At 36.2% G+C, this 26,999-nt stretch overlaps 1 protein-coding gene across 3 annotated transcripts in view; it reads left to right on the forward strand.

Moving 5' to 3' along the window:
• Window positions 1-11,575: 11,575 nt before the first annotated feature.
• Window positions 11,576-26,999, forward strand: part of WDR41 (WD repeat domain 41) — a 44,990-nt gene continuing 29,566 nt past the window's right edge. For 2 of the 3 annotated variants that reach the window (XM_027100783.1, XM_027100784.1), the window contains exons 1-4: window positions 11,576-11,909; window positions 14,302-14,417; window positions 25,224-25,272; window positions 26,508-26,639. In XM_027100783.1, the coding sequence (XP_026956584.1) occupies window positions 11,859-11,909; window positions 14,302-14,417; window positions 25,224-25,272; window positions 26,508-26,639 (348 nt within the window). In that variant the 5' untranslated portion in view covers window positions 11,576-11,858. The remainder of the gene's footprint in view (window positions 11,910-14,301; window positions 14,418-25,223; window positions 25,273-26,507; window positions 26,640-26,999) is intronic. The other variant, XM_027100782.1, reaches the window with a different exon arrangement.

The following is a 26,999-nucleotide window of genomic DNA, read 5'->3' on the forward strand; positions in this document are numbered from 1 at the left end:
TTTTCTCTATATGAATGTGTCTATTCTAAGTACTTCATATAAATAGAATCATACAATATTTGTCCTTCTGTGTCTGGCTTATATCAATGTAATGTTTTCAAAGTACATCATGTTGTAGAAATACAAACATTTCATTCCTTCTTATGGCTGAGTACTATTCCATTGCATGCCTATACTTAGAGGTCAGTGAGCTTCTTGGATTTGTAGATTTATGTCTTTCATCAAAATTGGGACATTTTCAGCCATTATTTCTTCAAATATTCTTTCTACGCTTTTCTCTTTTTCTTTACCTTCTGGGACTGTTACAGTTTGTATGTTGATCCACTTGACAGTGTTCTGCAGGTCCCTTAGGCTCTGTTTACTTTTCTTTATCCTTTTTTCTTTCTGTTCCTCAAAGTTACTAATTTCAATTGTCCTATCTTCACTGCTTCTTTCTTCTGTCTGGTAAAATCTGCTTTTGAACCTCTCCAGTGAATTTTCCACTTCAGTTGTATTTTTCAGCCTCAGAATTTCTTTTGATTCCTTTTTATGTCTCTTGTTTTTATTGGTATTCTCATTTTGTTCATATATTGTTTCCCTGTTTTTGACCGTGTCTTCTTTTTGCTCTTTGAGCCTCTGTAAAACAGTTTTGTTGTTTTTCTTAAGACAGTTTTTAAAAAGTCTTTGTCTAGTAAGTCAAATGTCTGGGCTTCCTCAGGGTCAGTTTCTGTCAGTTAATTTTGTTCCTTGGAATGAGCCATAGTTTCCCGATATTTTGTATGCCTGTGATTGTTTTTTAAACTGCACATTTGAATTTTTCAATATGTTAACTCTGGAAATCAGATTTTCCCTCTTACCGGGAATTTTTTGTCTTTTTTAATTCTTCAAAGGTGTTTCTGTGGTGGGGATTAGCTTGAGATGAAAGCTTCAAGGTCTCTTCAGGTCTTTTTTGAGCCTCTGTCTTTCCCTGGGCATGTGTGGTAGTTTACTAAACTCCTCTGAAATGGGGAAATGTCTCAAAAGGGGGAAAAGGTCAGGTGAAAAAAACTCAAATGTGTGCTGTTCCTTTAAATCTCCTGGAGGCAGTTTCTGTCAAGGTGGGTTGAAACAGTGGTGGCCAGACTCTGTGCTAGCCAAAATTTCCCATGGAAGCTACAAACTTTTGAATTTTATTTATTTTTTATACAGCAGGTTCTTATTAGTCATCCATTGTATACACATCAGTGTATGCATGTCAATCCTAATCTCCCAATTCATCACACCCTCACCCCCCCGCCACTTTCCTCCCTTGGTGTCCATACATTTGTTCTCTACATTTGTGTCTCAATTTCTGCCCTGCAAACTGGTTCTTCTGTATCATTTTTCTAGTTTCACATATATGTGTTAATATACGATATTTAATTTTCTCTTTCTGACCTATTTCACTCTGTATGACAGTCTCTAGATCCATCCATGTCTCTACAAATGACCCAATTTCGTTTCTTTTTAGGGCTGAGTAAATATTCCATTTTATATATGTACCACATTTTTTTTATCCATTTGTCTGTTGATGGATGTTTAGGTTGCTTCCATGACCTGGCTATTGTAAATAGTGCTGCAATGAACGTTGGGGTGCATGTGTCTTTTTGATTTATGGTTTTCTCTGGGTATATGCCCGGTAGTGGGATTGCTGGGTAATATGGTAATTCTATTTTCAGTGTTTTAAGGAATCTCCACACTGTTCTCTGTAGTGACTGTATCAGTTTACATTCCCACCAACGGTGCAAGAGGGTTCCCTTTTCTCCACACCCTCTCCAGCATTTGTTGTTTGTAGATTTTCTGATGATGCCCATTCTAACTGGTGTGAGGTGATACCTCATTGTAGTTTTGATTTGCATTTCTCTAATGATGAGTGATGTTGAGCATCTTTTCATGTGCTTCTTTGCCATCTGTATATCTTCTTTGGAGAAATGTCTATTTAAGTCTTCTGTCCACTTTTTGATTGGGTTTGTTTTTTTAATATTGAGCTACATGAGCTGCTTATATATTTGGAAGATAAGCCCTTTGTCCGTTGATTCGTTTGCAAATATTTTCTCCCATGCTGAGGTTTGTCTTTTTGTCCTGTTTATGGTTTCCTTTGCTGTGCAAAAGCTTTGAAGTTTCATTAGGTCCCATTTATTTTTCTTTTAATTTCCATTACTCTAGGAGGTGGATCAAAAAAGAGCTTGCCGTGATTTATGTCAAAGAGTGTTCTTCCTTTGTTTTTCTCTAAGAATTTTATAGTGTCTGGTCTTATATTTAGGTTTTGAATCCATTTTGCGTTATTTATTTATTTATTTATTCATTCATTCATTCATGCATGCAGTACGCGGGCCTCTTACTGTTGTGGCCTCTCCCGTTGCGGAGCACAGGCTCCAGACGTGCAGGCCCAGCAGCCATGGCTTATGGGCCCAGCCGGTCTGTGGCATGTGGGATCTTCCCAGACCGGGGCACGAATCCGTGTCCCCTGTATCGGCAGGTGGACTCTCAACCACTGTGCCACCAGGGAAGCCCATTTTGAGTTTATTTTTGTGTATGGTGTTAGGGAGTGTTCTAATCGCATTCTTTTACATGTAGCTTTCCAGTTTTCCCAGCACCACTTACTGAAGAGATTGTCTTTTTTTCATTGTATATCCTTGCCTCCTTTATCAAAAATAAGGTGACCATAGGTGCGTGGGTTTATCTCTGGGCTCTCTATCTTGTTCCATTGATCTATGTTTCTGTTTTTGTGCCAGTACCATATTGTCTTGATTACTGTAGCTTTGTAGTATAGTCTGAAGTCAGGGAGCCTGATTCCTTCAGCTCCGTTTTTTTTCCCCTCAAGACTGCTTTGGCTATTCAGGGTCTTTTGTGTCTCTATACAAATTTTAAGATTTTTTGTTCTAGTTCCGTAAAAACTGCCAGTGGTAGTTTGATAGGCATTGCATTGAATCTATAGATTGCTTTGGGTAATATAGTCATTTTTACAGTGTTGATTCTTCCAATCCAAGAACATGGTATATCTCTCCATCTGGTTGTATCACCTTTAATTTCTTTCATCAGTGTCTTATAGTTTTCTGCATACAGGTCTTTTGTTTCCTTAGGTAGGTTTATTCCTAGGAATTTTATTCTTTTTGTTGCAGTGGTAAATGGGAGTGTTTCCTTAATTTCTCTTTCAGATTTTTCATCATTAGTGTATAGCAATGCAGGAGATTTCTGTGAATTAATTTTGTATCCCGCTGCTTTACCAAATTCATTGATTAGCTCTAGTAGTTTTCTGGTAACATCTTTAGGATTCTCTATATATAGTATCATGTCATCTGCAAACAGCGACAGCTTTACTTCTTCTTTTCCAATTTGTATTACTTGTGTATGTTTTTTTTTCTCTGATTGCCGTGGCTAACACTTCCAAAACTATGTTGAATAATAGTGGTGAGAGTGGACATCCTTGTCTTGTCCTGATCTTAGAGGAAATGCTTTCAGTTTTTCACCATTGAGAATGGTGTTTGCTGTGGGTTTCTCTTATATGGCCTTTACTGTGTTGAGGTAGGTTCCCTCTGTGCCCACTTTCTGGAGAGTTTTTATCATACATGGGTGTTGAATTTTGTCAAAAGCTTTTTCTGCATCTGTTGAGATGATCATATGATTTTTATCCTTCAGTTTGTTTGTATGGTGTATCACATTGATTGATTTGCGTATATTGAAGAATCCTTGCTTCCCAGGGACAAATCCCAGTTGATCATGGTGTGTGATCCTTTTAATGTGTTGTTGGATTCTGTTTGCTAGTATTTTGTTGAGGATTTTTGCATCTATATTCATTAGTGATATTGGTCTGTAATTTTCTTTTTCTGTAGTATTTTTGTCTGGTTTTAGTATCAGAGTGAGGGTGGCCTCATAGAATGAGTTTGGGAGTGTTTTTTCCTCTGCAGTTTTTTGGAAGAGTTTGAGAAGAATGGGTGTTAGCTCTTCTCTAAATGTTTGATATAATTTACCTGTGAAGCCATCTGGTCCTGGACTTTTGTTTGTTAGAAGATTATTAATCACAGTTTCAATTTCATTACTTGTGATTGGTCTATTCATGTTTTCTGTTTCTTCCTGGTTCAGTCTGGAAGGTTATACCTTTTAAAGAATTTGTCCATTTCTTCCAGGTTGTCCATTTTGTTGGCATAGAGTTGCTTGTTGTAGTCTCTTAGGATGCTTTCTGTTTCTACAGTATCTATTGTAACTTCTCCTTTTTCATTTCTAATTTTATTGATTTGAGTCCTCTTTCTTGATGAGTCTGGCTAAAGTGCTATCAATTTTGTTTATCTTCTCAAAGAACCAACTTTTAGTTTTATTGATATTGGCTATTGTTTTCTTTGTTTCTATTTCATTTATTTCTGCTCTGATCTTTATGATTTCTACTAACTTTGGGTTTTGTTTGTTCTTCTTTCTCTAGTTCCTTTAGGTGTAAGGTTAGATTTTTTATTTGAGATTTGTCTTGTTTCTTGAGGTAGGCTTGTATTGCTATGAATTTCCCTGTTAGAACTGCTTTTGCTGCATCCCATAGGTTTTGGATTGTTGTGTTTTCATTGTCATTTGTCTGTAGGTATTGTTTGATTTCCTCAGTGATCCCTTGGTTATTTAGTAACGTATTGTTTAGCCTCCATGTGTCTGTGTTTTTTACATTTTTTTCCCTGTAATTGATCTCTAATCTCAGAGTGTTGTAGTAAGAAAAGGTGCTTGATATGGTTTCAGTTTTCTTAAATTTACTGCAGCTTAATTTGTGAACCAAGATGTGATCTATCCTGGAGAATGTTCTGTGCGCACTTGAGAAGAAAGTGTAATCTGCTGTTTTTGGATGTGTCCTATAAATACCAATTAAATCTTTTTGGTCTATTGTGTCCTTTAAAGCTTGTGTTTCCTAATTAATTTTCTGTTTGGATGATCTGTCCATTAGTGTAAGTGAGGTGTTAAAATCCCCCACTCTTATTGTGTTACTGTCGATTTCCTCTTTTATAGCTGTTAGCAGGTGCCCTATGTATTGAGGTGCTCCTGTGTTGGGTGCAAATATATTTATAATTGTTATGTCTTCTTCTTGGATTGATCCTTTGATCATTATGTAGTGTCCTTCCTTGTCTCTTGTAACATTCTTTATTTTAATGTCTATTTTATCTGATATGAGTATTGCTACTCCAGCTTTCTTTTGATTTACTTTTGCATGGAATATCTTTTTCCATTCCCTCACTTTCGGTCTCTGTCCCTAGGTGTGAAGTGGGTCTCTTGTAGACAGCATGTATATGGATCTTTTTTTTGTATACATTCAGCGAGCCTGTGTCTTTTGGTTGGAGCATTTAATCCATTCACGTTTAAGGTAATTATCTGTATGTATCTTTTTATTACCATTTTCTTAATTGTTACGGGTTTGTTTTTGTAGGTTCTTTTTTTGTCTTGTGTTTCCCACTTATAGAAGTTCCTTTAGCATTTGTTGTACAGCTGGTTTGGTGGTGCTGAATTCTCTTAGCTTATGCTTGTCTGTAAAGCTTTTTATTTCTCCATCGAATCTGACTGAGATCCCTGCCAGGTAGAGTAATCTTGGTTGTAGCTTCTTCCATTTTATCACTTTAAATACGTCATGCCACTCGCTTTTGGCTTGTAGAGTTTCTGCTGAGAAATCAGCTGTTAACCTTATGGGAGTTCCCTTATATGTTATTTGTCGTTTTTCCCTTGCTGCTTTCAATAATTTTTTTTTGTCTTTAATTTTTGTCAATTGATTATGTGTGTTTTGGCATTTCTTCTTTGGTTAACCAGGCTGGGACTCTCTGCGCTTCCTGGACTTGGGTGGCCATTTCCTTTTCCATGTTAGGGAAGTTTTTCACTATAATCTCTTCAAATATTTTCTCTCTCTCTTCTCCTTCTGGGACCCTCTCCTTCTGTCCCCTTCTGGGACATTGTTGTGTTTAATGTTGTCCCAGAGGTCTCTTAGGCTGTCTTCATTTCTTTTTATTCTTTTTTCTTTATTCTGTTCTACAGCAGTGAATTCCACCATTCTGTCTTCCAGGTCACTTATCCGTTCTTCTGCCTCAGTTATTCTGCTATTGATTCCTTCTAGTGTAGTTTTCATTTAAGTTATTGTATTGTTCACTTGTGTTTGTTTGTTCTTTAATTCTTTTAGGTGTTTGTTGTTTAATTTTTGTAAGTCTTTGTTAAACATTTCTTGCATCTTCTGTATTTTTGCCTCCATTGTTTTTCTGAGGTCCTGTATCATTTTCACTCTCATTATTCTGAATTCTTTTTCTGGAAGGTTGCCTATCTCCACTTCATTTAGTCGTTTTTCTGGGCTTTTATCTTGTTCCTTCTTCTGGTACATAGCCCTCTCCTTTTTCATCCTTTCTGTCTTTCTGTGAATGTGGTTTTTGTTCCACAGGCTGCAGGTTTGTAGTTCTTCTTGCTTCTGCTGTCCGCCCTTTCGCTGCAGGCTTTTTAATAGATTTCAGAGTTCCAAAATAGTTCACACAGTTTCTACCAGTATAGTTGTCTAGGTGGAGAGATGGATTCTTAGTGCTTCCCACTCTTTCAGCTTTCTAAGGTTACTCTGATATACTCTTTTATAAAGTTTTTCTCAGCTGTTCTAAAAGGAAGCAAGGGAGGAATTGTTCTTCCCTGGACTAGTGCTTTAATGATCAGAAGAATGTTCCTTAGATCACAGTAATGAGGCAGTGGACAAACCCTCAAAGAATGTGGTAAATCAGAAGAATAAAATTTAGGCTACCAGGGAAGCCATGTTGCCTCACTTGAAGATTGTCCATCCAGGACTAAAATTTTGGTGTTCTTGGGTTGTTGTTTAACTTATCTTATATCCCCCTTTTCCTAGGGCTAGTCTGTTTTGGTCTTGTCTTCAAATGCGTGCAGACTCCAATTTGGGAATAGCACACTGAAGGCAACCTTCTTCTGACCCTTGGGAGTGTTCCTTCATCAAGTGCACTCAAAATGAATACAGAGAATCATGGGAGATCCTAGTTCTCTAAGAACTGTCAGTTAGATTGGGTAGCTGCGCATAACTAACATACCTTAGAGTGTATGGCCTTCTCTTATTGGTGTGTAGTACATTCTGCCTTGATCTTAAAGGGCAGCAATTTTATATGATTTCTTTTTGCATCTCTAGTGAATCTGTGACCAGTAATGTTTATTGAGTTCATGCATTGGTTGGGATACTTGTGGTAGGTTCTCTATAAGAATTTATTGCTACACCTTTATTTGAACCTAACAATCACATACGGAAATATATATATGAACTTTTACCGACATATGTAGTCCCTAGACCAGTGATTCTCAACCCTTGCTACTCTTGAGAATAACCTGAGGAACTTTCCCCAAACCCTGATTTCTATGTTCTAACCATAGACATTATTTTAATAAATCTGGGGTGGAAACCAGGAATATATATTTTTCAGAAGCTACCCAGTAATTCTGATATGCAACCAGAGTAGAGAACCACAGCCCTTTGAGTACCTGTGGAAATCTAGTAGTCAAAATAGAGAATATGAGCAAATATAGAAAGAAGAACAAACAAAACCAAAGTTAGTAGAAGGAAAGAAATGAAAGAGATCAGAGAAAAAAATAAATGAAATGAAGACTAAAAAGGAATAGAAAATACTAATGAAACTAAAAGCTGGTCATTTGAAAGATAAACAAAATTGATAAACCTTTAGCTAGACTTACAAGAAAAAAAGGGAGAAGGCCCAAATCAGTAAAATCGGAAATGAAAATGGATAATGCCATGTGCAGCAACATGGATGGACCTAGAGATTATCATACTAAGTGAAGTAAGTCAGAAAAACAAGTACCATATGATATCACTTACACGTGGAATCTAAAATATGACACAAATGAACTTATCTATAAAATAGAAAGAGACTTACAGATATAGAGAACAGACTTGTGGTTGCCAAGGGGGAGAGGGGTTGGGGAGGGATGGATTGGGAGCTTGGGATTAGTAGATGCAAACTATTATGTGTAGAATGGATAAACAACAAGGTTTGACTGTATAGCATAGGGAATTATATTCAATATCCTGTGATAAACCATAATGGAAAAGAATATGAAAAAGTGTGTGTGTGTGTATAAAACTGAATCACTCTGGTGTACAGTAAAAATTACCACAACATTGTAAATCAACTATACCTCAATAAAATAAAAAAATGAATAAGAGGTTATAACCAACACCACAGAAATACAAAGCATCATAGGAGACTACTATGAGCACCAATTTATACAACAATAAAATGGACAATGTAGAAGAAATGGACACGTTCTTAGAAAGGTACAATCTCCCTGGACTGAACCAGGAAGAAACAGAAAATATGAACAGAACCATTACCAGTACTGAAATTGATTCAGTAAACTCCCAACAAAGAAAAGTCCAGGACCAGATGGCTTCACAGGTGAATTCTACCAAACATTTAAAGAATAGGTTTTGAAACTATTCAAAAAAATTGCAGTGTAAGGAACACTTCCAAACTCATTTTATGAGGCCACCATCACCCTCATACCAAAACCAAAGATATCACAAAAGGAGAAAATTACAGGCTAATATCACTGATGAAAATAGACACAAAAATACTCAACCAAATGTTAGCAAACTGAGTGCAACAGCACATTAAAATGATCATACACCATGATCAAGTGGTATTTATCCCAGGGATGCAAGTATTTTTCAGTATCCACAAGTCAATCAATGTGATACACCACATTAACAAATAGAGTAAAAGCCATATGATCATCTCAATAGATGCAGAAAAAGCTTTTGCTAAAATTCAACGTCCATTTATGATAAAAATTCTCCTAAACATGTTCCTAGAGGGAACATACCTCAACATAATAAAGGCCATATATGACAAACCCACAGCTAACATCATACTCAACCATGAAAAGCTGAAAGTATTCCCCCTAAGATCAGGAACAAGACAAGGATGCCCACTCTTGCCACTTCTAGTCAAAATAGTTTTGTAAGTCCTAGCCACAGCAATCAGAGAAGAAAAAGAAAGAAAAGGAGTCCAGATGGGAAAGGAAGAAGTAAAACTGTGCCTGTTTGCAGAGGACATGATACTATACATAGAAAATCCTAAAGATGCCACCAGAAAACTACGAGAGCTCATCAGTGAATTTGGTGAAGTTGCCTGATACAAAATTAATATACAGAAATATGTTGCATTTCTATAAACTAACAATGAACTATCAGGAAGAGAAATTAAGGAAATAATCCCATTTACCATCACATCATAAAGAATAAAATACCTAGAAATAAACCTATCTAAGGAGGCAAAAGACCTGTATTCTGAAAACTATAAGATGCTGATGAAAGAACTTGAAGACAGCACACACAGATGGAAAGATATACCGTGTTCTTGGATTGGAAGAATGAATATTATTAAAATGAGCCTACTTTCCAAGTCAATCTACAGACTGAATGCAATCCCTATCAAATTACTAATGGCATTTTTCACAGAACTGGAACAAAAATTTTTAAAATTTGTATGGGAACACAAAAGACTGCAAATAGCCAAAACAATCTTAAAAAAGAAGAATGGAGCTGGAGAAATTACCCTTCCTGACTTCAGACTATACTACAAGCTGCAGTCATCAGAACAGTATGGTACAGACACAAAAATAGACACATAGATCAATGGAATAGGGTAGAAAGCCCAGAAATAAACCCATGCACTTATGGTCAATTAATCTACAACAAAGGAGGCAAGAATATACAGTGGAGAAAAGACTGTCTCTTCAATAAGTGGTGCTGGGAAAACTGGACAGCTACATGTAAAAGAATGAAATTAGAACATTCTCTAACACCATATACAAAAATAAAAATGGATTACAAACTTAAATGTAAGACTGGATACTATAAAACTCTTAGAGGAAAACACAGGCAGAACACTCTTTGACATAAATCATAGCAGTATTTTTTGGGATCTGTTTCCTAGAGTAATGGAAACAAAGGCAATAATAAACCGGACCTAATTAAACTTAAAAGCCTTTGTACAGCAAAGGAAACTATAAACAAAATGAAAATGCAACCTACGGAATGGGAGAAATATTTGCAAATGATGTGACCGAGAAGGGATTAATTTCCAAAATACAGAAACAGCTCATACAGCTCATTATCACAAAACTCAAACAACCCAATCAAAACCTAAATAGACATTTCTATAGAGAAGACATACTGATGGCCAAGAGGCACATGAAAAGATGCTCAACATTGCTAATGATTAGAGAAATGCAAATCAGAACTACAATGAGGTATTCCCTCATAGCAGTTAGAATGGCCATCATCCAAGTCTACAAATAATAAATGCTGGAGAGGATGGGGAGAAAAGGGAACCCTCCTACACTGTTGGTGAGGCCACTATGGATACAGTATGGAGGTTCCTTAAAAAACTAAAAATAGAGCTACCATATGATCCAGCAACCCCACTCCTGGGCATATATCCAGAGAAAACTCTTAACTTGAACACGTGCACCCCAATGTTCATAGCAGCACTATTTACAACAGCCACAACATGGAAGCAATCTAAATGTCCATGGACAGATGAGTGGATAAAGAAGATATGGTATGTATACACAATGAAATACTACTTAGCCATAAAAAATGAAATAATGCCATTTCCAGCAACATGGATGGACCTAGAGATTATCATACTAAGTAAGTCAGAGAAAGACAAATATATCACTTATATGTGGAATCTAAAAAAATGATACAAACTTATTTACAAAAGAGAAATAGACTCACAGACATAGAAAACTAACAGTTGCCAAAGGGGAAAGGGGGAGGGAGGGATAAATTAGAGTTTTGGATTAACAGATATACACCATTATATATAAAATATTGAATAAACAACAAAAACCTGAACAGCACAGGTAACTGTTCAATATCTTGTATAAAGGAAAAAAATCTGAGAAGGAATATATATGTATAACTGAATCACTTTGCTGTACACCTGAAACATTGTAAATAAACTATACTTCAACCAAAAAAGTCAAAAAAAGAGGATGTGTAGTGCCTTCTATTCTTTAGGGAGATTATGTGAAACAGTATAGCATACAGTTAAGAGCACTAATTTTGGAGCTAGGATATTTGGTTTCAGCGTGTGTAGCCACTTTCTAGCTGTTATCCGTAGACAAACTACCCAGTCTTTCAGAGGTCAGTTTCTTTATAAAATAGGGAGTATAGGCAGTATAGGGTTACAGTTAGGATTTATGTAAAGTCTTAGCACAGTACCTGTACTACAGCACACAATAAATACTGGCCAGATTTATTCTGGTGTACACACGTGCCACTGGGATTAGCCCGGATGAAAAAGCCTATTGAAGTTCACTTTCTCCAGGCAGCTCTTTAGGAAACCGCCGGGAGATGGAAAGGCTTCCTGGTCCCCAAGCTTGCCAAGTGAAAGATGCAAAAGCCATCTAAAAAGGGAGGGGACTATTTATTCTTGGCAGCACTTGCGCAACGACGGGCTCCAGTTGCTGCGTTCCGCGTGTCCACAAGGGGCCGCTCGAACTACCCAGGCTCTGTGCGCAAATCAGGCGACGCCCCGCGCGTGCTCACTCGGTGCCGCGCGGGCCTCTGAACCTCCGCGGACACCCTAGCTTTCGGCTGCTGCTGCTCCCCTGGCGGCTTCCCTTAACCAAACCTCTTGCGGGTGGGTACGGCAGCTCTTTGGGGACAAAAGTCTTCCCTCTTCGTTGCGCTCTGCTTCGTACTTCGTATTTTGGGCAAATCTGAGAAGGCAGGTATTAGCGCCTCCATTGAGCTGCTACCAGAGAGGTAGGAGAAAGGCTGAGCCTGGCGCGGAGTGCGGGCTGACTGGGGCCTAGGCCCGCGAAACGCCGTCGCTGCCCGGATGTTGCGATGGCTGATCGGGGGAGGCCGAGAACCTCAGGGACTGGCCGAGGTAAACCCCGGGGTGGGCCCTGCCTGCCAACGCAGAGGCTTTGCTTGCCGTAGCTGCGGCTTGTGTGAGCCGGAGAGCTGACGGGATGAGGAAGACCCGGCGGAGGCGGGGCCTGCGGGTTGCGAGGGCGGGGTCGGCGGGGTCGGGTTTCGGGGACTCTTTCCCTGAGAGGTAAATCCATGTTCCACTAGGTGTGGAAACTGAAACTGACGTAGTTCAGCAACAGGCTCAAGGACCCTTAACTGGTCTCCCCACGTAAACCAGTCTCACTTCAACAGAAAAAGTATCCGGTTTGGTAGAGACTAAGAAACGGTGACTGCAGATTTACACTTCTGGTTTGTTTGATATGGTGTCGCTTCCCAACATCAACTGATGCTTGCTCGTGGAATATGAAATTAATTTGATTATTTATATAAAACCAAAAAAGATATAATTATTTTAAAAAATAATTTGTTTAAAAGTAAAATAAATTATGTTTTAGCTGCTATTTTGGGTTCCATAGTCACACTTTCTTCATGGGCCTGAATAACTGACCAGACTAATGAGATTTACATTTGAAATGTTGCGAATAAAATAATTTTGGAACCTGAAAAGTGTCGAGGTCTGGAATTTATTTCATATGCCACTGAAGAATAGAATTTATGTTGAATTCCCTTTTATTTTTAATAGAAAATAGTTGTTTTGATTGTTAAAAAAAAAAACTTGGGTGGTTGTAAGCTAAGCAACGTTATTTCTCCGTTTTAACTTCCTCATATTTTTGCAGTTGAGGCTTATTGTCTAATTTTTAAGAAGTATTTCTTATTTAAAATTAGGCTTATTTCAGATAGGCTTGAATTCTAAAGATTATGAAAGAATTGTGGAAAAGTGATTAGTCCATTTGTGATATATATGACAATTATGTGTTAACCCGATTATTTGATAAGTTGTAGAATTTGATTAACTAATTCTGCCGTGCTTGGCAAGCTTTCATTTGGGGGAAGTGGTATACAGTTTTCAGATTTCTTGCCTTTACTTTTCTCATCAGAACCACTGCTAGAAGGGAGATGGGATAAATAAAAAATTACTGCTTTGAAGGTGAATTAAAAAAAATTCATGCGTGTTAAATTGTACATTTCTTCATGTAAAAGTACTTCAGTTTTAGAACTGCTGTGAATCTGTACATTATCAGAACCAAAGATTTTCCCCTAATTTTAAGCAGTGTTTGTCTGCTGGGATGATTTTGCCCCTTAGAGGACATTTGGCAATGTCCAGAGATATTTTTGATTGTCACGATTTGGGGGTGGGGGGAGAGGTTGGATTTCTATTGGCATCTAGTGTGTAGAAGCCAGGGATGATGTTGAGCATCCTTCAATGCACAGGAAAGCCCTCAACAAAAAAATTACCTAGTCCAAAATGTCAGTAGTGTCAAGTTTGAGAAACTGCAGTTCAGAGGTTAAGAACACAGGTTTTTTTAATCTGAAATAGTACTGGGTTTGACTATAGAAATGGGGTTGATAAGATCTACCTTACAGAATTATTGGGTGAGTTATAAGCCATATGTGCTTTACCCAGTGTGTGGCATATGGACTGCCGCCCACCTGTTTGCAAATAGGGATGAAGGTGTGTAGGTTTAGGACTGAGCTTAATACTCTGTAAATGTTACCAGTTATCTTTATCAATGCTACTGTCTGAAGTTGAATTTATTGAATTCATTGACTGAATTATTTCATTTCTTCCTTTATTTATTCAGTAAACATGTGTTGAGTGCCTGTAATGGCGTAGGCACTGTTTTAGTCTATATTTTACCCCTTTGACCTTCAGTTTTGTTTCTGCCAAGTTTTAATTGGCAAACACCCATCCTAAAATATTGTGTTGGTTTGGCCCATTGATTTTTTTTTTTTTTTTTTTGTGGTACGCGGGCCTCTCAGTGTTGTGGCCTCTTCTGTCGCGGAACACAGGCTCTGGACGTGCAGACTCAGCGGCCATGGCTCACGGGCCCAGCCGCTCCGCAGCATGTGGGGTCCTCCCAGACTGGGGCACGAACCCGTGTCCCCTGCATCTGCAGGCGGACTCTCAATCACTGCACCACCAGGGAAGCCCCTGGCCCATTGATTTTTTAGGTCAGGTTTATTGAGGTGTAATTTCCATGAAACAAAATACACCCTTTAAAAATTTATTTTGAGTTCAAAATTTAAAATTTATGATGTGGATTTGTGGTAAGAGAAATGTTTTATGTTAAATTGGCAGTTACTTGATATTAGGGGAAATAATATATAGTATTAGAACATAATATCTTACAGTTTTTTAAAACTTGTGTTCTTAGATGCATACCATGTGTTTTATTCGAATGTGGTCTTTTATCATAAATCATTTTATCTCTTTTTTTCTCTCTTTTTTTTCTCCCCATTACAAGCAATCTCCTTTACAAACAATAGGTGAAGAACAAACCCAGAACCCCTACACTGAACTGCTTGTACTGAAAGCTCATCATGATATTGTACGGTTTCTGGTACAGTTAGATGATTACAGGTAAGAAACTCTAGTTTTCCAATTGACTACTGTTTGGAAAGAGTTTTTAGGGAATTGTATGTTAAAAACAACTTCAAAATTAATCCAGCTTTTCTAAAAATTTCAAAACTGATCATTAATAACATTTAGTAGAAATTGACCTCTGCCTCTTGATGAAATATGTGTCTGAAGTCTTTTTGCCCAAAAGTCGGGATATCATTTCTGGTGATCTTATTTTTGTTTGTTTTTTTTTTTTTTGGTCTTTTTGAATACTCACAAATATTTTCATTAGTTTAAAGGAAGTGTATGACTTTAAAATGTTGATGGGAGTTTTAACTATGTTAAGGTGAAGCTAAATTTGAGAACCAATATGGGAAATGTTTAAATATCAGGTACCTTCCAGGAATGTACTGTTTTTAGTGGAAGGTAAGGTAAGGATTTAATCTGAATTTTTTGTTATTTGTGAAACCCTTTAAAATGTACATTATTCTGTACTTCCTTGCTAACATGTATAATATTGTGTTTAATATATTTGCAAATAGAGATGAAGGTGTGTAGGTCTTAGAACTGTAGATTTAGCTTATTATTGATCTGTATATCTGTTTTATTAAGACTTTGTTCAATTATACAGTTATCCTTTGTAGCCTTAATAACAATTACACAATTAATTGTGTAACTGTATAATATTTATCTTCCTCTCTAGATGAGAGTGAGGGCCATGTTTTTTTTTTATTCACCACAGTATCTTTAGTACCTGGTACAGTGCCTTACATGTAGCAGGTTATTAATAGTTGTTAAATGAATGAATGATTCCCTCAACTATTAAGTGTACATGTTGCATGCCATCCTAACTCTCTAACTCCACTTCTCTTGTCCTTATCAGTTATTCCCCTATCATCTCTTAATTTTCTCTTTTGCCTTTGATACTGTCTTCTTTTCCTTCCATTTTTGACTCAATGGGTGACTGCTACTGTGATTATTTCTAATTCTCACTATCACTGCTGATGTTTTTTAACCTTGTCTTCTCTTTGCTCTTTTTATGTTTTTGGTATTTAGTTGCTTTTCCCATGTGCAGTGCAATTCTGGCACTACCTGGAGTTAGGTTGAATTTTAAAGGTTAAGGGCACAGTCATGTACAACAGTCCTTTCACCTCAGTCACAGCTGCAATCTCCAGGGTTCCCAGGCCACCTGCACTTCTGACCAATTAACTACAAATTCCTACTACCCCCTCAGGTTTGATAATCCTCTAGAATGACTAACAGAATTCAGGAAAGCACTATACTTATGATTACAGTTTTATTATAAAGGATATGATCGGGATTAGCCAAATGTAGAGATGCATAGGGCAAGGTCTAGGAGGGTCCCAAATGTAAGGCTTCTGTGTCCTCAGGACACATCACCCTTTCAGCACATCAATGCATATCACCAGTGAGGAAGCTCACTCAAGCTCTGGGTGTCAAGAGTTTTTATTGGGGTTTCATTACATGGGAATGATTGTTTCACTTATTTGCCTCATGATTGAACTCAATTTCCAGCCCTTCTCTCCCTGCCATCCCCTCCTTGCTCCCCCAGGTTGGGAGGTCAGGATGATACCCCATGGCTCAAAGCCCCAACCCTCTAATTGCATGGTTCATATTCCCCACATGGCCAGTCCCCATCCTTAAATTGTCTAGGGGTCCACCATGAGTCATCTCATTAGCATAAACTCAGGTGAGCTCTGAGGGGCCCAGCTCTCTTTTAGAAACCAGGGACAAGTCCAGCCAAATTATTATGAAAATATGCTCCTCAACTTTTGCTTGAAAGGATTTGCCTTTTTTTGGTATTACTAGCCTATTAACACAATTTTCATGTTGTGATGTGAGCCAACCAAATTATAGCATGTCAGCCATAGTATAATAATCTTCACCCTTTTTGGTAATACTTACTGTTGCCATGTCCTAAGAGACATTTACTTATTTATTTAGTCAGTCATCTTTGAAACTAAACATTTTTGGAAAGATAGGACATTTGGACAACTAAAGTTTTCTGGTACCGTCTTTTACCATTGTAAGATGCTAAAACGTAAGTTAAAAAAAAAAACCAAAATGATTTCTTAGACCATAATCCCTAATATTTGGGCTTTAAGGAGTCCTCAAATAGTTTTGTCTAAGAAAGCTAAATACAAAATATACAGTATACTTTCAGGATGTGGTCTTTAAATTTTTTTTTAATAGATTAACTGTTAAGATTCCATGTTGATTGCTATCTGTCCTTTAAAATATCTTCTTGATTATTCTTACTACATAGTTAGAAGAATCTGCAGAAAAGGCCATCTTGTAGAGTAATGATCATTGTACAGGTACTGATATTTGATTACATTTTCCCAAAGTAGTGCTTGTGTATACTGCAGTTATTCAATGATATAGTAAATGTTACATAAACAGTAAAAAGCTGTAGGTGAGTATATCAGTAATCTGTTGTCCTTGTCAAATATCAGCCCAAATTTAGTAGTTTAAAACAAACACTATTTATTTATTTCACTATTCTGTGGGATGGCATTTGGGTTAGGCTCAGCTGGGTGGGTTCTTTTGTCTCTGCTGGGATCAGCGGATCTTGGTTAGGTTCGCTTATGCTTTTGTGGTCACCAGGTAGATGGGGTTGGCAGGTTTACAGTGGTCTCAGCTGGGATGACTGGGGTCTCTCTCCATGTGGTTACTCAAGTGCTAGTTCCCATAGGGATGGAGTTCAAATACCAGCAAAAGGGCAAGCCCCAGTGTAAAACTCTTTTCAAGTCTGTTTTCATCATGTTTGATGTTGTCTCATGGGCTAAAGCAAGTCAGGAGCTGGAGTGAATTCAGTAAGTTGATAAATAAACTCTACCTCTTGATGGGAGAAGCAACTAAATCCTACTGCAAGTGGTGGTGGAAATAGGGAGATTGGTGGCCATGTTTGCTGTATACCACAGTGAATCTAAATGTCTAGAATAGATTTTTTTAAAAAGCCTACTTTTTGGCTTTTGCTGTCAAGTGAACATATTACTACATGAACCACATTTAATTCTTTGTACTCAAGTCATGACTTTGTCAAAAGTTACATATAATTAGGTATGAAGTTTTTTACTCAGTTGCAGACCTGAAGAACTTTCAATCTGTTTTGTTTTAAAAGATTTAATTCTGTAGTGTACTAGAAAAACAAAACAAAACTGAAAGAGTCATTATTGGTAAGAAATACATTTAAAAATATACAAATGATGTAACTATTATAAATAGTAGAGCTCAGTGTTTTCATTCTTGATTTAATAGTTTAGATAATTCAGATATCTTTTTACTGTTACATATGTATATTATATATGCATTGTCATTATAGAAATATCTTTCCAGTTTTTAAATAAATATTGTTATACTTTTTATGTTTTTATTTAGTTTTTATAGACATCACATTCTGGGTTTTTGGTCAGCTGTTGTAATCCAGGTTTCACGCTTCAGGTCTTTAGATAATATCATTTTATTGAGAATTTTGCTGAAGGATTTTCTTGTTTTCTCAGTGGCTCAGCTAAAAGCAGTGAGTGGAAAATTTTCTCAGGTTGGTTTTTGAAGATACCAAATAAATCCTGTATAACCTAACAGACAGCAGCCTTTTCTTATCTTCTTTAGTATTTTTTGAACATAAAGTGAGGGTCATATTGATTGGGAGATCACTAAAGAAGGCTAAGCCTCAGCAAGAGTCATCCAAAAAGTGGACTGTGCTAAAAATTGCATGTAATACTTTAGCATTTGACACATTAAACTAAACTGAGTTCATAACACATTTTAAGAATAGTTTTCTCTGTTGCTCATTTGACCATCCCTTGCTCCTCCAGGAAACAGACAAGGTTATGTAGGATGGTGATCATGACTGGAAAAGAATCAGATGACCCATGAAATGCCAGACTGAAGGAAAAAAATGCACTTTAGGTTGACTGGTGAAGCTGTACATTCACAAGAATCTAGACAAACTCAGTACAGTTTGATAATTCACTAACAGCAAACAGTATGTTACATCTTTAAGACAATGTTCTAAAGCTAAGAATATCTTTTTCACTAACACTTAGAGAATAGAAATCAGTAATCAAGATCATTTAGATCCTCCTAATACCTGGTTTCCCTGGGAAGTAGACAGTAAAATGGAATTAAGCATGCAAAAGGTTTATTAGAGAGAAATACCATTGAAGGGAAAAGGGAAGAAGCAGGATTGGACAAGGGGAGCTGTCTCAAACTGTGATGCAGATTTGACAAAGTCTCTGTAAGCCCAATGTGGAGCTCTGGAGGAAAGAATGCTCTTTAGATGAGTCCTGCATTAGGGAAATAACTAGGAGTGTTTAGCCTGCAATGCTTAGACATTGGCTGAGGGCCATCCAAGAACGTGCCCTGGCTTCCACCAACTTGCTTATATCCCAGGGGCTGGGGGCCAACTGAGATAGTTTGACTTCAACTTGAAAGCTGAAATGGACCCTGAAGTCAACAGCTGGAGGCAGATAACCATATTCCTCATAGCTGGGCAGCAAGTCCTCTCTTGAAGGGGTATCTGCAAGTCAAGATCTATACTGCCTTTCTATACAAACTCTGTCTTGAGATCAGTAATGTTGGATGAGAGGACATTTTCTTTATAGAAGAATTCAAGTTAGGAAGAATCATGGAATTGGAATATTATAATTTCGCAACCTCTAATATAATAACAAATTTAGGCAATGGTTATTGATAGCTGTTAACATCACACACACACAAAAAGATTGCTGGAAATTGTATTTCTTGTTGGGGTACATAAACTGCTTATGAAGTGGTCTTACCAAAAAGTCAAATTCAAATATGATTAAGTCTTTAGATCTCTCAATTTGCTAGAAACGCAGGGGACAGAGGTGTATATCAAATGACAACATAAGAAGGTAGCTAGCAAAATCCAGACTGTGAGAACTCTGTAAGACAAATGTTTAATTGCAAGGAAAAACATACATGAAGAAAGAATCAATAGAACAAGAGAGACTTTAGAGATCAGTTGCAGCGTATGAACCTTATTTAGATCCTGCTTCTAATACACTTAAAAAACATTGTGAGACAGGGAAATTTGATTACACTGTGGTGACATTAAGAAATTAAATGTTAACTTTAGTTGTGATGTAAATATATATTGAAATATTTATTGATGAAATGAAATACAGTGACTGGGATTTGCTTCAGAATAATCTGCAAAGGGGGGATTGGCTGTGGTACAGATGAAACAGTATTGGTCATGAGTTGATAATTATTGAAGACATGTTACCTGGAGATTTTTCTTATACTGTTTTCACTTTTATATATACTTAAATTCTTCATAATGAAAAGTTTAAAAATGATATATATTTGATATAGAGGGAAAAAACACCAATTTAAAAGGTATTTTTGTTTCAGTGTAAAATAAAATTTTTTCTTAGATATTATTAGATGCAGGAATCAAACAGATGGACATGAACCCATCAGCTTAATAAAGTAATAACTATCAAAAAGCTGGATTAAAGGATGTAGCTTTGATGTATTATTAGATGCAGGAATCACACAGATGGACATGAACCCATCAGCTTAATAAAGTAATAACTAGCAAAAAGCTGGACTAAAGGTTGTAGCTTTGATATACAACCACAGTGGGTTTCCTGATTTTCACCCTGAGTTACGTAACTTCACTGAATCACGGGTACTGCTGGACATCTGCAAGCCTCCCACTTGGATGTAAGTTTACCTCAAAAATAAGAGCAGACCAGAATGTTGCCTCTTTATGAACAGTCAAATCTCAGAGAAAACCCAGAAGGGTCTGAACTGAGCATACTCAATTCATTCTCTTAAACTCATTTATTACATCAGTGGGACAGAGAGAGGCCAAGGAACTTTCTCTAGTAGAAGTTTTTCAACTTTACTACATTGTAAAAACTGTGTACTGTTTTAGTTGCATCATGATTAGAAAGTACTTGTCGATTTGGTGGGAAGTTAGGTAACCACGGGGACTTCTGTATTGCCATGATAATACTCTATTATTTTTCCAGTGCTTTATGGTTATGTAAATATTGAATACAGGAAAGTTTATGTTCAGGTTTATGGATTATATTTTTTATGTCCTTTAAGGTTATGTTTGAATCTGTAGCACCTTTGACTTAATTGAAATAAATTCTTTTGAATAAGGACTATTAAATAAGCATGTAGGTAATGGACATAGGAATTACATGTGGAAATATTTTATTTTATACAAATCTTTGTGAACCTTTGCTGTACTTTAAGCCCACAGTTGGCAAGAATGAGAGTGCTTTCTCTGAGCTGTCCAAAGGAAGGTGTTTAAAGGAAATGATTTCTATAAACTGAAATGAGTATAACTGAGAATTCTCAATGGATTCATAATTTGGACCCTGTAGCATTCCATAGTAATGTAGACTGTGAGCTTTTCAAGGGCAAGAACTATCTCATTGATCTTTACCCTCAGGATCAAGCATATAGATATATAAAGTTAATGCTTAATATATAGTTAATGCTTAATATTTCTTGAATGAGTGGATCATTGACTCTCACAATTCTCATAATGAGGGGAAGAGAGGATGGAACATTCTAGAAGCTCTGCTATAGGTCTTCATTAAATCACACTTCATGTTTTTAAACTTTTTTCATGCGTATAGTTTTTGCTTAGTCATTTAATTAAATGTCACTAAATTAAATGTACAGTCTCAATGAGTATTTTTAAAGAGTTGGTTTCAAGTTGAGAAAACTTGAAGGTTATGCATAAGAGTGGGATAGGAGGGGCTTCCCTGGTGGTGCAGTGATTAAGAATCCACCTGCCAATGCAGGGGAGACGGGTTCGAGCCCTGGTCTGGGAAGATCCCACATGCTGTGGAGCAAGGAAGCCCGTGCGCCACAACTACTGAGCCTGCACTCTAGAGCCCACGAGCCATAACTACTGAGCCTGCGTGCCGCAACTGCTGAAGCCCACGTGCCCAGAGCCCGTGCTCCGCAACAAGAGAAGCCACCGCAATGAGAAGCCCACACACCGTAACGAAGAGTGGCCCCCGCTCACCACAACTAGAGAAAGCCTGTGCACAGCAACAGAGACCCAACATAGCCAAAAATAAATAAAATAAAATAAATTTATAAAAAAAAAGAATGGGACAGGAAAATGAAAAAATCAAAGGAATTTATTTTTGTATGTGGTGAGATTCTGGGCTTCACATATTTTGAATTTCTAGTTTTGTTTTGACAGTATGTTGGTATATTAGTCATGATTAAAGGGGAAAGTGAGGTTACATTAATACTATTAATCTATTTTACAGAGCCCTTTTTTTTTTTTTTTTTTTTTTGCGGTACGCGGGCCTCTCACTGTTGTGGCCTCTCCCGTTGCGGAGCACAGACTCCGGATGCGCAGGCTCAGCGGCCATGGCTCACGGGCCTAGCTGCTCCGCCGCATGTGGGATCTTCCTGGACCGGGGCACAAACCCGTGTCCCGTGCATCAGCAGGCTGACTGTCAACCACTGCACCACCAGGGAAGCCCTACAGAGCCCTTTTAACACTTAAGTGTTTGCTTATTCATTTATTTACTGAAAAAGCATTTCTTCAGTCCTTTAAACCTGCTAGACATAATCAGAAATTTGTTGGACTAGAAAGTGCCATATTAGAAAGATCAATAAATACAATTACTAAAATTCATTGATTATAAAAAGCTTATATTTTCCTATTGTAACATCTTAAAATTTGGATACATCATATAATTGATGGTGTCTTTCATTAATAATTGACATCATTTTTTCCTTAATAGTACATAAAATAATAGTATGTCTTATATTTGATGAAATATAGTACATTTCTAAACAATCACTAAGTTTTAAGATCTTGAAGCAAGAACAACATGTAATTGATCTTGGCAGTTCCCTGACACATGACATGAAATCTCACTACATTTTGTGTTAATCAGTAAAGAAGGATTTCTCTTAAAATCTTATCTTTAGATTTGAATCTTTGGATTCTATTAATTTAGAGTGTTTAAAAGTTTTTTTTGTATATTATTATATGACAGTATAGCCACTATTCTTCCTTCCATTCACTAGATTAAACCTTATTAATATCTTAATTCCTTCTTTTTTATGGTTCATTACTTCTTTTAATCAATTACAGTATATCTTACTGTTAGGGATTCTTGAGTTGAATTTTCATTTCTAAAAATTTGGAGATGGTTGGAGTGTGTGCTTGACTGATGAGGATAAACTGGTTAAGATAAACTGATATAGTGCTGCTAGTTTTCAGTTATTCATCCTAGGAGAATGGATAATTTGCAAATGATCTCCCACCCTTTTATTAGTTAGTTTATGATTGGTACTAATATGTAGCAAAGTCATACTGGTTTACATTTTAAAGCTTCATGTTTCCTCTTTAGAGCAGGTAATAAGAAATACTGGAATGGCAAAAAAAAAAACAAAACCCCAAACAATAGAATATATGAGAATTGAAAAGCTTGAATAATATACACACTGGGTAATTGACCTCTGAACAATTAAAAACAAAAAGGGCTGTGATTTCATGCATCACTATTGAGCGTTGTTTAGATTTAACTTTTGTTCACCACTGATTGAATTAAAGTTTGAGGTGAAATGCTCTGTATCTCATTTCTAAACTCTCAACTGTTCAGTCATCTCTCATTGTGAAGTCATGAGATTCAGACATGATAAAACAATAATGAGAAGTTAACAATCAGGGTTAGAAAAAAGTATGTATTTTAAACCTGCACTCTTCTAAAAGGGAGAAAAGCAATTATAAGAGTTTCAAGAATCAATAGAAATTGATGTTTTATACCAAAGAAATCTTAAGACCTTGAGTTCTGCCCTGCCCACCATCATGATACAAATAAAAAGAAATCAATAGGCCTAGAAACATAAGCTATTAAAGATTTACATCCAGTGACTATTTTTGATACTCAAGGCATTGTTTAGTGTTTTGATTCAGAAAATCTATGTAATTAAGCATAAGAAATTACATTTTAAAATATAAAATGATTGTTTTCTTTTTAGTCTCTATATCTTTTATATTTCATTTTGAAAATAAATGTTAGGTATGGATTTTAAAATAATTCTTTATATGATTTCTGTCTAGTTAACTAAGACGTTTTAAAGGTCCTTTCTGTTAAAAAGATACGTAGCTCTTTATTAAAAAATTACTAACGGACTTTGTCAGACTGTATTAGGCCAGTTTCCCATCTCCTGGATAATCTCTTAGCTCATGCAGTAGAAAATGTAAGCAAAGGATTTTGAAACGAGTGCTGGGTATGGGAATTGTCAGAGCCAGTGAAGACAATAGCTATGTGTGAGGCTTTGAAACTGAGCATGAGAAATTTGAACTTGAAGCTCAGTTTGGAGTGTTAAGGAAAGTGTTACATGACTGAAGTAGTGAGATTATATGGATATCTATAGGGTAAAATTCAATAGAACACATACTCTAAGGAACAAAGTAATTCTTGTATCCTAATGTATCACTTCTCTGCTTTTCTCCTAATGACACACATAAGGCTTAACAATGATAACTTTAATGAAGCTGTTCAAGGCATGCCCAGATTTTTGTGAAAACACACTAACAGTCTTGCAAGGAAGTAACACGTTTTCTAAATGCCATAGCTGCTAACAGAGTACCATTTATTAGTGGTTGTTAACCATAACTGCATGCAGTTCATAGCTGGCTCTCTACAATACCACTTCTTTCTCTCCTATTCAGAAAAGCAAACCTTGAATTCAAGTGAATGAAAGTGATATTATGGGAACAACTGAATTGATTTTGATTCCTTAAAGAATGACTTACAGCTCTGCAGTGACCTAAATGGGAAGGGAATGTAAAGAAGAGTGGATATATGTTTAACTGATTCACTTTGCTGTACTGCAGAAGCTAATAAACATTGTAAAGCAACTATATACTCCAGTTAAAAAAAATCATTTACAAACTTGTGTACTACATTATTAATAACAAATTACTTGACATGCTTACAACGTGATTGCTGTACACCACTGTGTTGGGACACTGCTTGAGAATAGTGTTTGATTTTATTATAATACAGGCACTATGGATGAATAATCCTGTACAAGTGATTTTTCTTGATAGTGTTTGTGTCATGGTTATCTTCTACTCTACAAAATATAGATGATTGTTCCTTGACATGTAGTGAATGGGTGGTAAAGAGGGGAGAGAAGCTATAATTTAGTTCATCACAGCTCTTTTCTCTTGCCATGAAGCAAACTTACCTTTACCTCTTTTCATTTCAAGAATTTTCGCTGAAAAAAACAAAACAAAACAAAAACCAAACCTTCCAAACCAAAGAACACAGTATTTATGTGGAAAGACCACAGAGCTGAGGGGAGCAAAGGAGAGAAACTGGCTTTAAATAGTAGAGTTAAAATATCTAAATATCTTTACCTAGAAAGTAAGGAATCTAAGGACATGATTCCTTTGTTCCACTCCTAGAATATCATTTCCTGTCACTGTAGCTTTTCCTCAGCTTGGTTTCATGTCACTTAAGTCAGGGTTTAATCATGATTTTAAAGCAAGGAAGGACTTTAAAGATCATTGATCTCCCTTATTCTTAGTCTAGCAGTTTATTCATTTTAACTTTCTGAATGGTCTTACTTATCTTTGGATTCTCAGTACCTGGCACAAAACTTAGAAGGTATTCTGTAAATATTTGTTAAATTAGCTTAAAGAACTTAATCTGTATTGATATTAGTAAGTCGAAATACTATTAATAAGGTCTGATGATATCTTTGTAATCTTAGCACTTAAATGTCATCAGTGATTTTTTTTTTTCTTGACCTTTTTTCTCTAACCAGATTTGCATCTGCTGGTGATGATGGACTTGTAGTTGTGTGGAATGCCCAGGTGTGTATTGTTGCTATGTGGATTGTGTAATAAAGACATGACTGTATAGTTGAGTATGCATTCATAAACATTATCTGGAGATACACCTGCATATCAGTAGGTTGAGACTAGTTAATGCTCGAAAGGGCTGCTTAGGATGAATGCATTTAAAATGAGGACCAATGTTCCATAATAGAGTTTTTTTATTTAATATTTTTTCCGATAAACAAATGCTAGGTTATGAAAATAAAAGTTTTAATCTTAATTAAACAAAATTTATCAGCAACTATGCACTGATTCTGAAAATGAATCAGATGTTGACTTTTGTGGAAGACAATTTTTCTGTCAGAATCGTTTGATAGCATAATATAGCATTCTTATCATGTTTGACTATAATAGTAATATAATAAAAGGTTTATTTTTTCAAAAATATTTAAGGCTTTACCAAATTTCTCTAGGACTTCTCTTCTTATCCTTGGATTCTCAAATTATTCTCTTTTGAAGCGTTTATCTTCTTTCCCTTGTTTGGATTGTTATCTGGTCTGACTCAGTCAAGATCCTCATTTTTCGGTGGCTTTGCCTGTGATTAAAGCAGTTTTTTTAACATTATGTTCATCACGTGCATCATGAAATCCTGCAACCTTGGAGAGATTTGCAATTTATCTTATACTTACATTGCATTTCTGTATGTTTACTACTTGGGAAATCAGTGAGAAACTGATAGATGAAGACATTGGATGGATGGGAATAGCTGTTGATGTTAGAGAGAAGTAGAGTCCATACTGACTTTACGAGTGGTTGATACCTTACTGGATATATATATCCAATTGTTGTTACTGTTATGCTGACTTTTATTTTCTTCCACAGCGTTATAACTGTGAAGACTTAGATAACAGATGCTTGCATAATGAAGACTCCTTATTTTTTTCCTGCTGATTAAGTTACAGATATTTTTATGCTTAATTTACAGTTATAATCTTAAAACCATATGGAAAGAATACTCTTTTAAACTTCCTGTAACAATCTGCTAAAAATTAGTATTTTCTATTAGAAAATAATTAAAATTAGTTATAGCTACTCTCTTAGCACCTAATGTTTAGATACTGTTTGATTGTTTAAAGTTAAATTATAAAATCTAAGTAATTTCAGATGGAATGTATATATTTTCTACCTGGTGATTTTTCTTAATGTTGTCATTTAAGATTATTTTAAGTTATGAAATATGAAGTACTATTAACATTTTATTGATATTTCAGACAGGAGAAAAACTTTTGGAACTCAATGGACACACTCAAAAGATAACAGCTATTATTACATTTCCTTCTTTGGAAGCTTGTGAAGAAAAAAATCAACTGATCTTGACAGCCTCTGCTGACAGAACAGTTATTATATCCTTATAGAACCAAGTGGCATAGCTATGGTGATCCAAGGGACCAGTACATATGTTATTAGTCTTTATCCTCTTGGGGTCTGTCTGTACATTCTGTTTTAGCAAAAATGATTTTGTTCTAGCCTTCATAAGACACTTAAAAGTATTAGGCGTCTGAAAAGTATTAGACTGGAAATTGCAAGTTAAGGCTTATTGTTGTTGGAAACTTCATAACTAAAGCTGTTTTTCTCAGAGTTACTATTATATCAAATTACATAAAACAGGAAATGGGAGAATGTGGGCTTAAAAATATTTTTCATCTCAGATTGCTTTTCAATTTAGAGAAACAAAGATGAGTTGAACTGGAGAATAATTCACA

Source organism: Aethalodelphis obliquidens, unplaced genomic scaffold (genome assembly GCF_003676395.1).
Source record: "Aethalodelphis obliquidens isolate GAN/ISIS:26980383/991018 unplaced genomic scaffold, ASM367639v1 scaffold4, whole genome shotgun sequence".
NCBI lineage: Eukaryota > Metazoa > Chordata > Mammalia > Artiodactyla > Delphinidae > Aethalodelphis > Aethalodelphis obliquidens.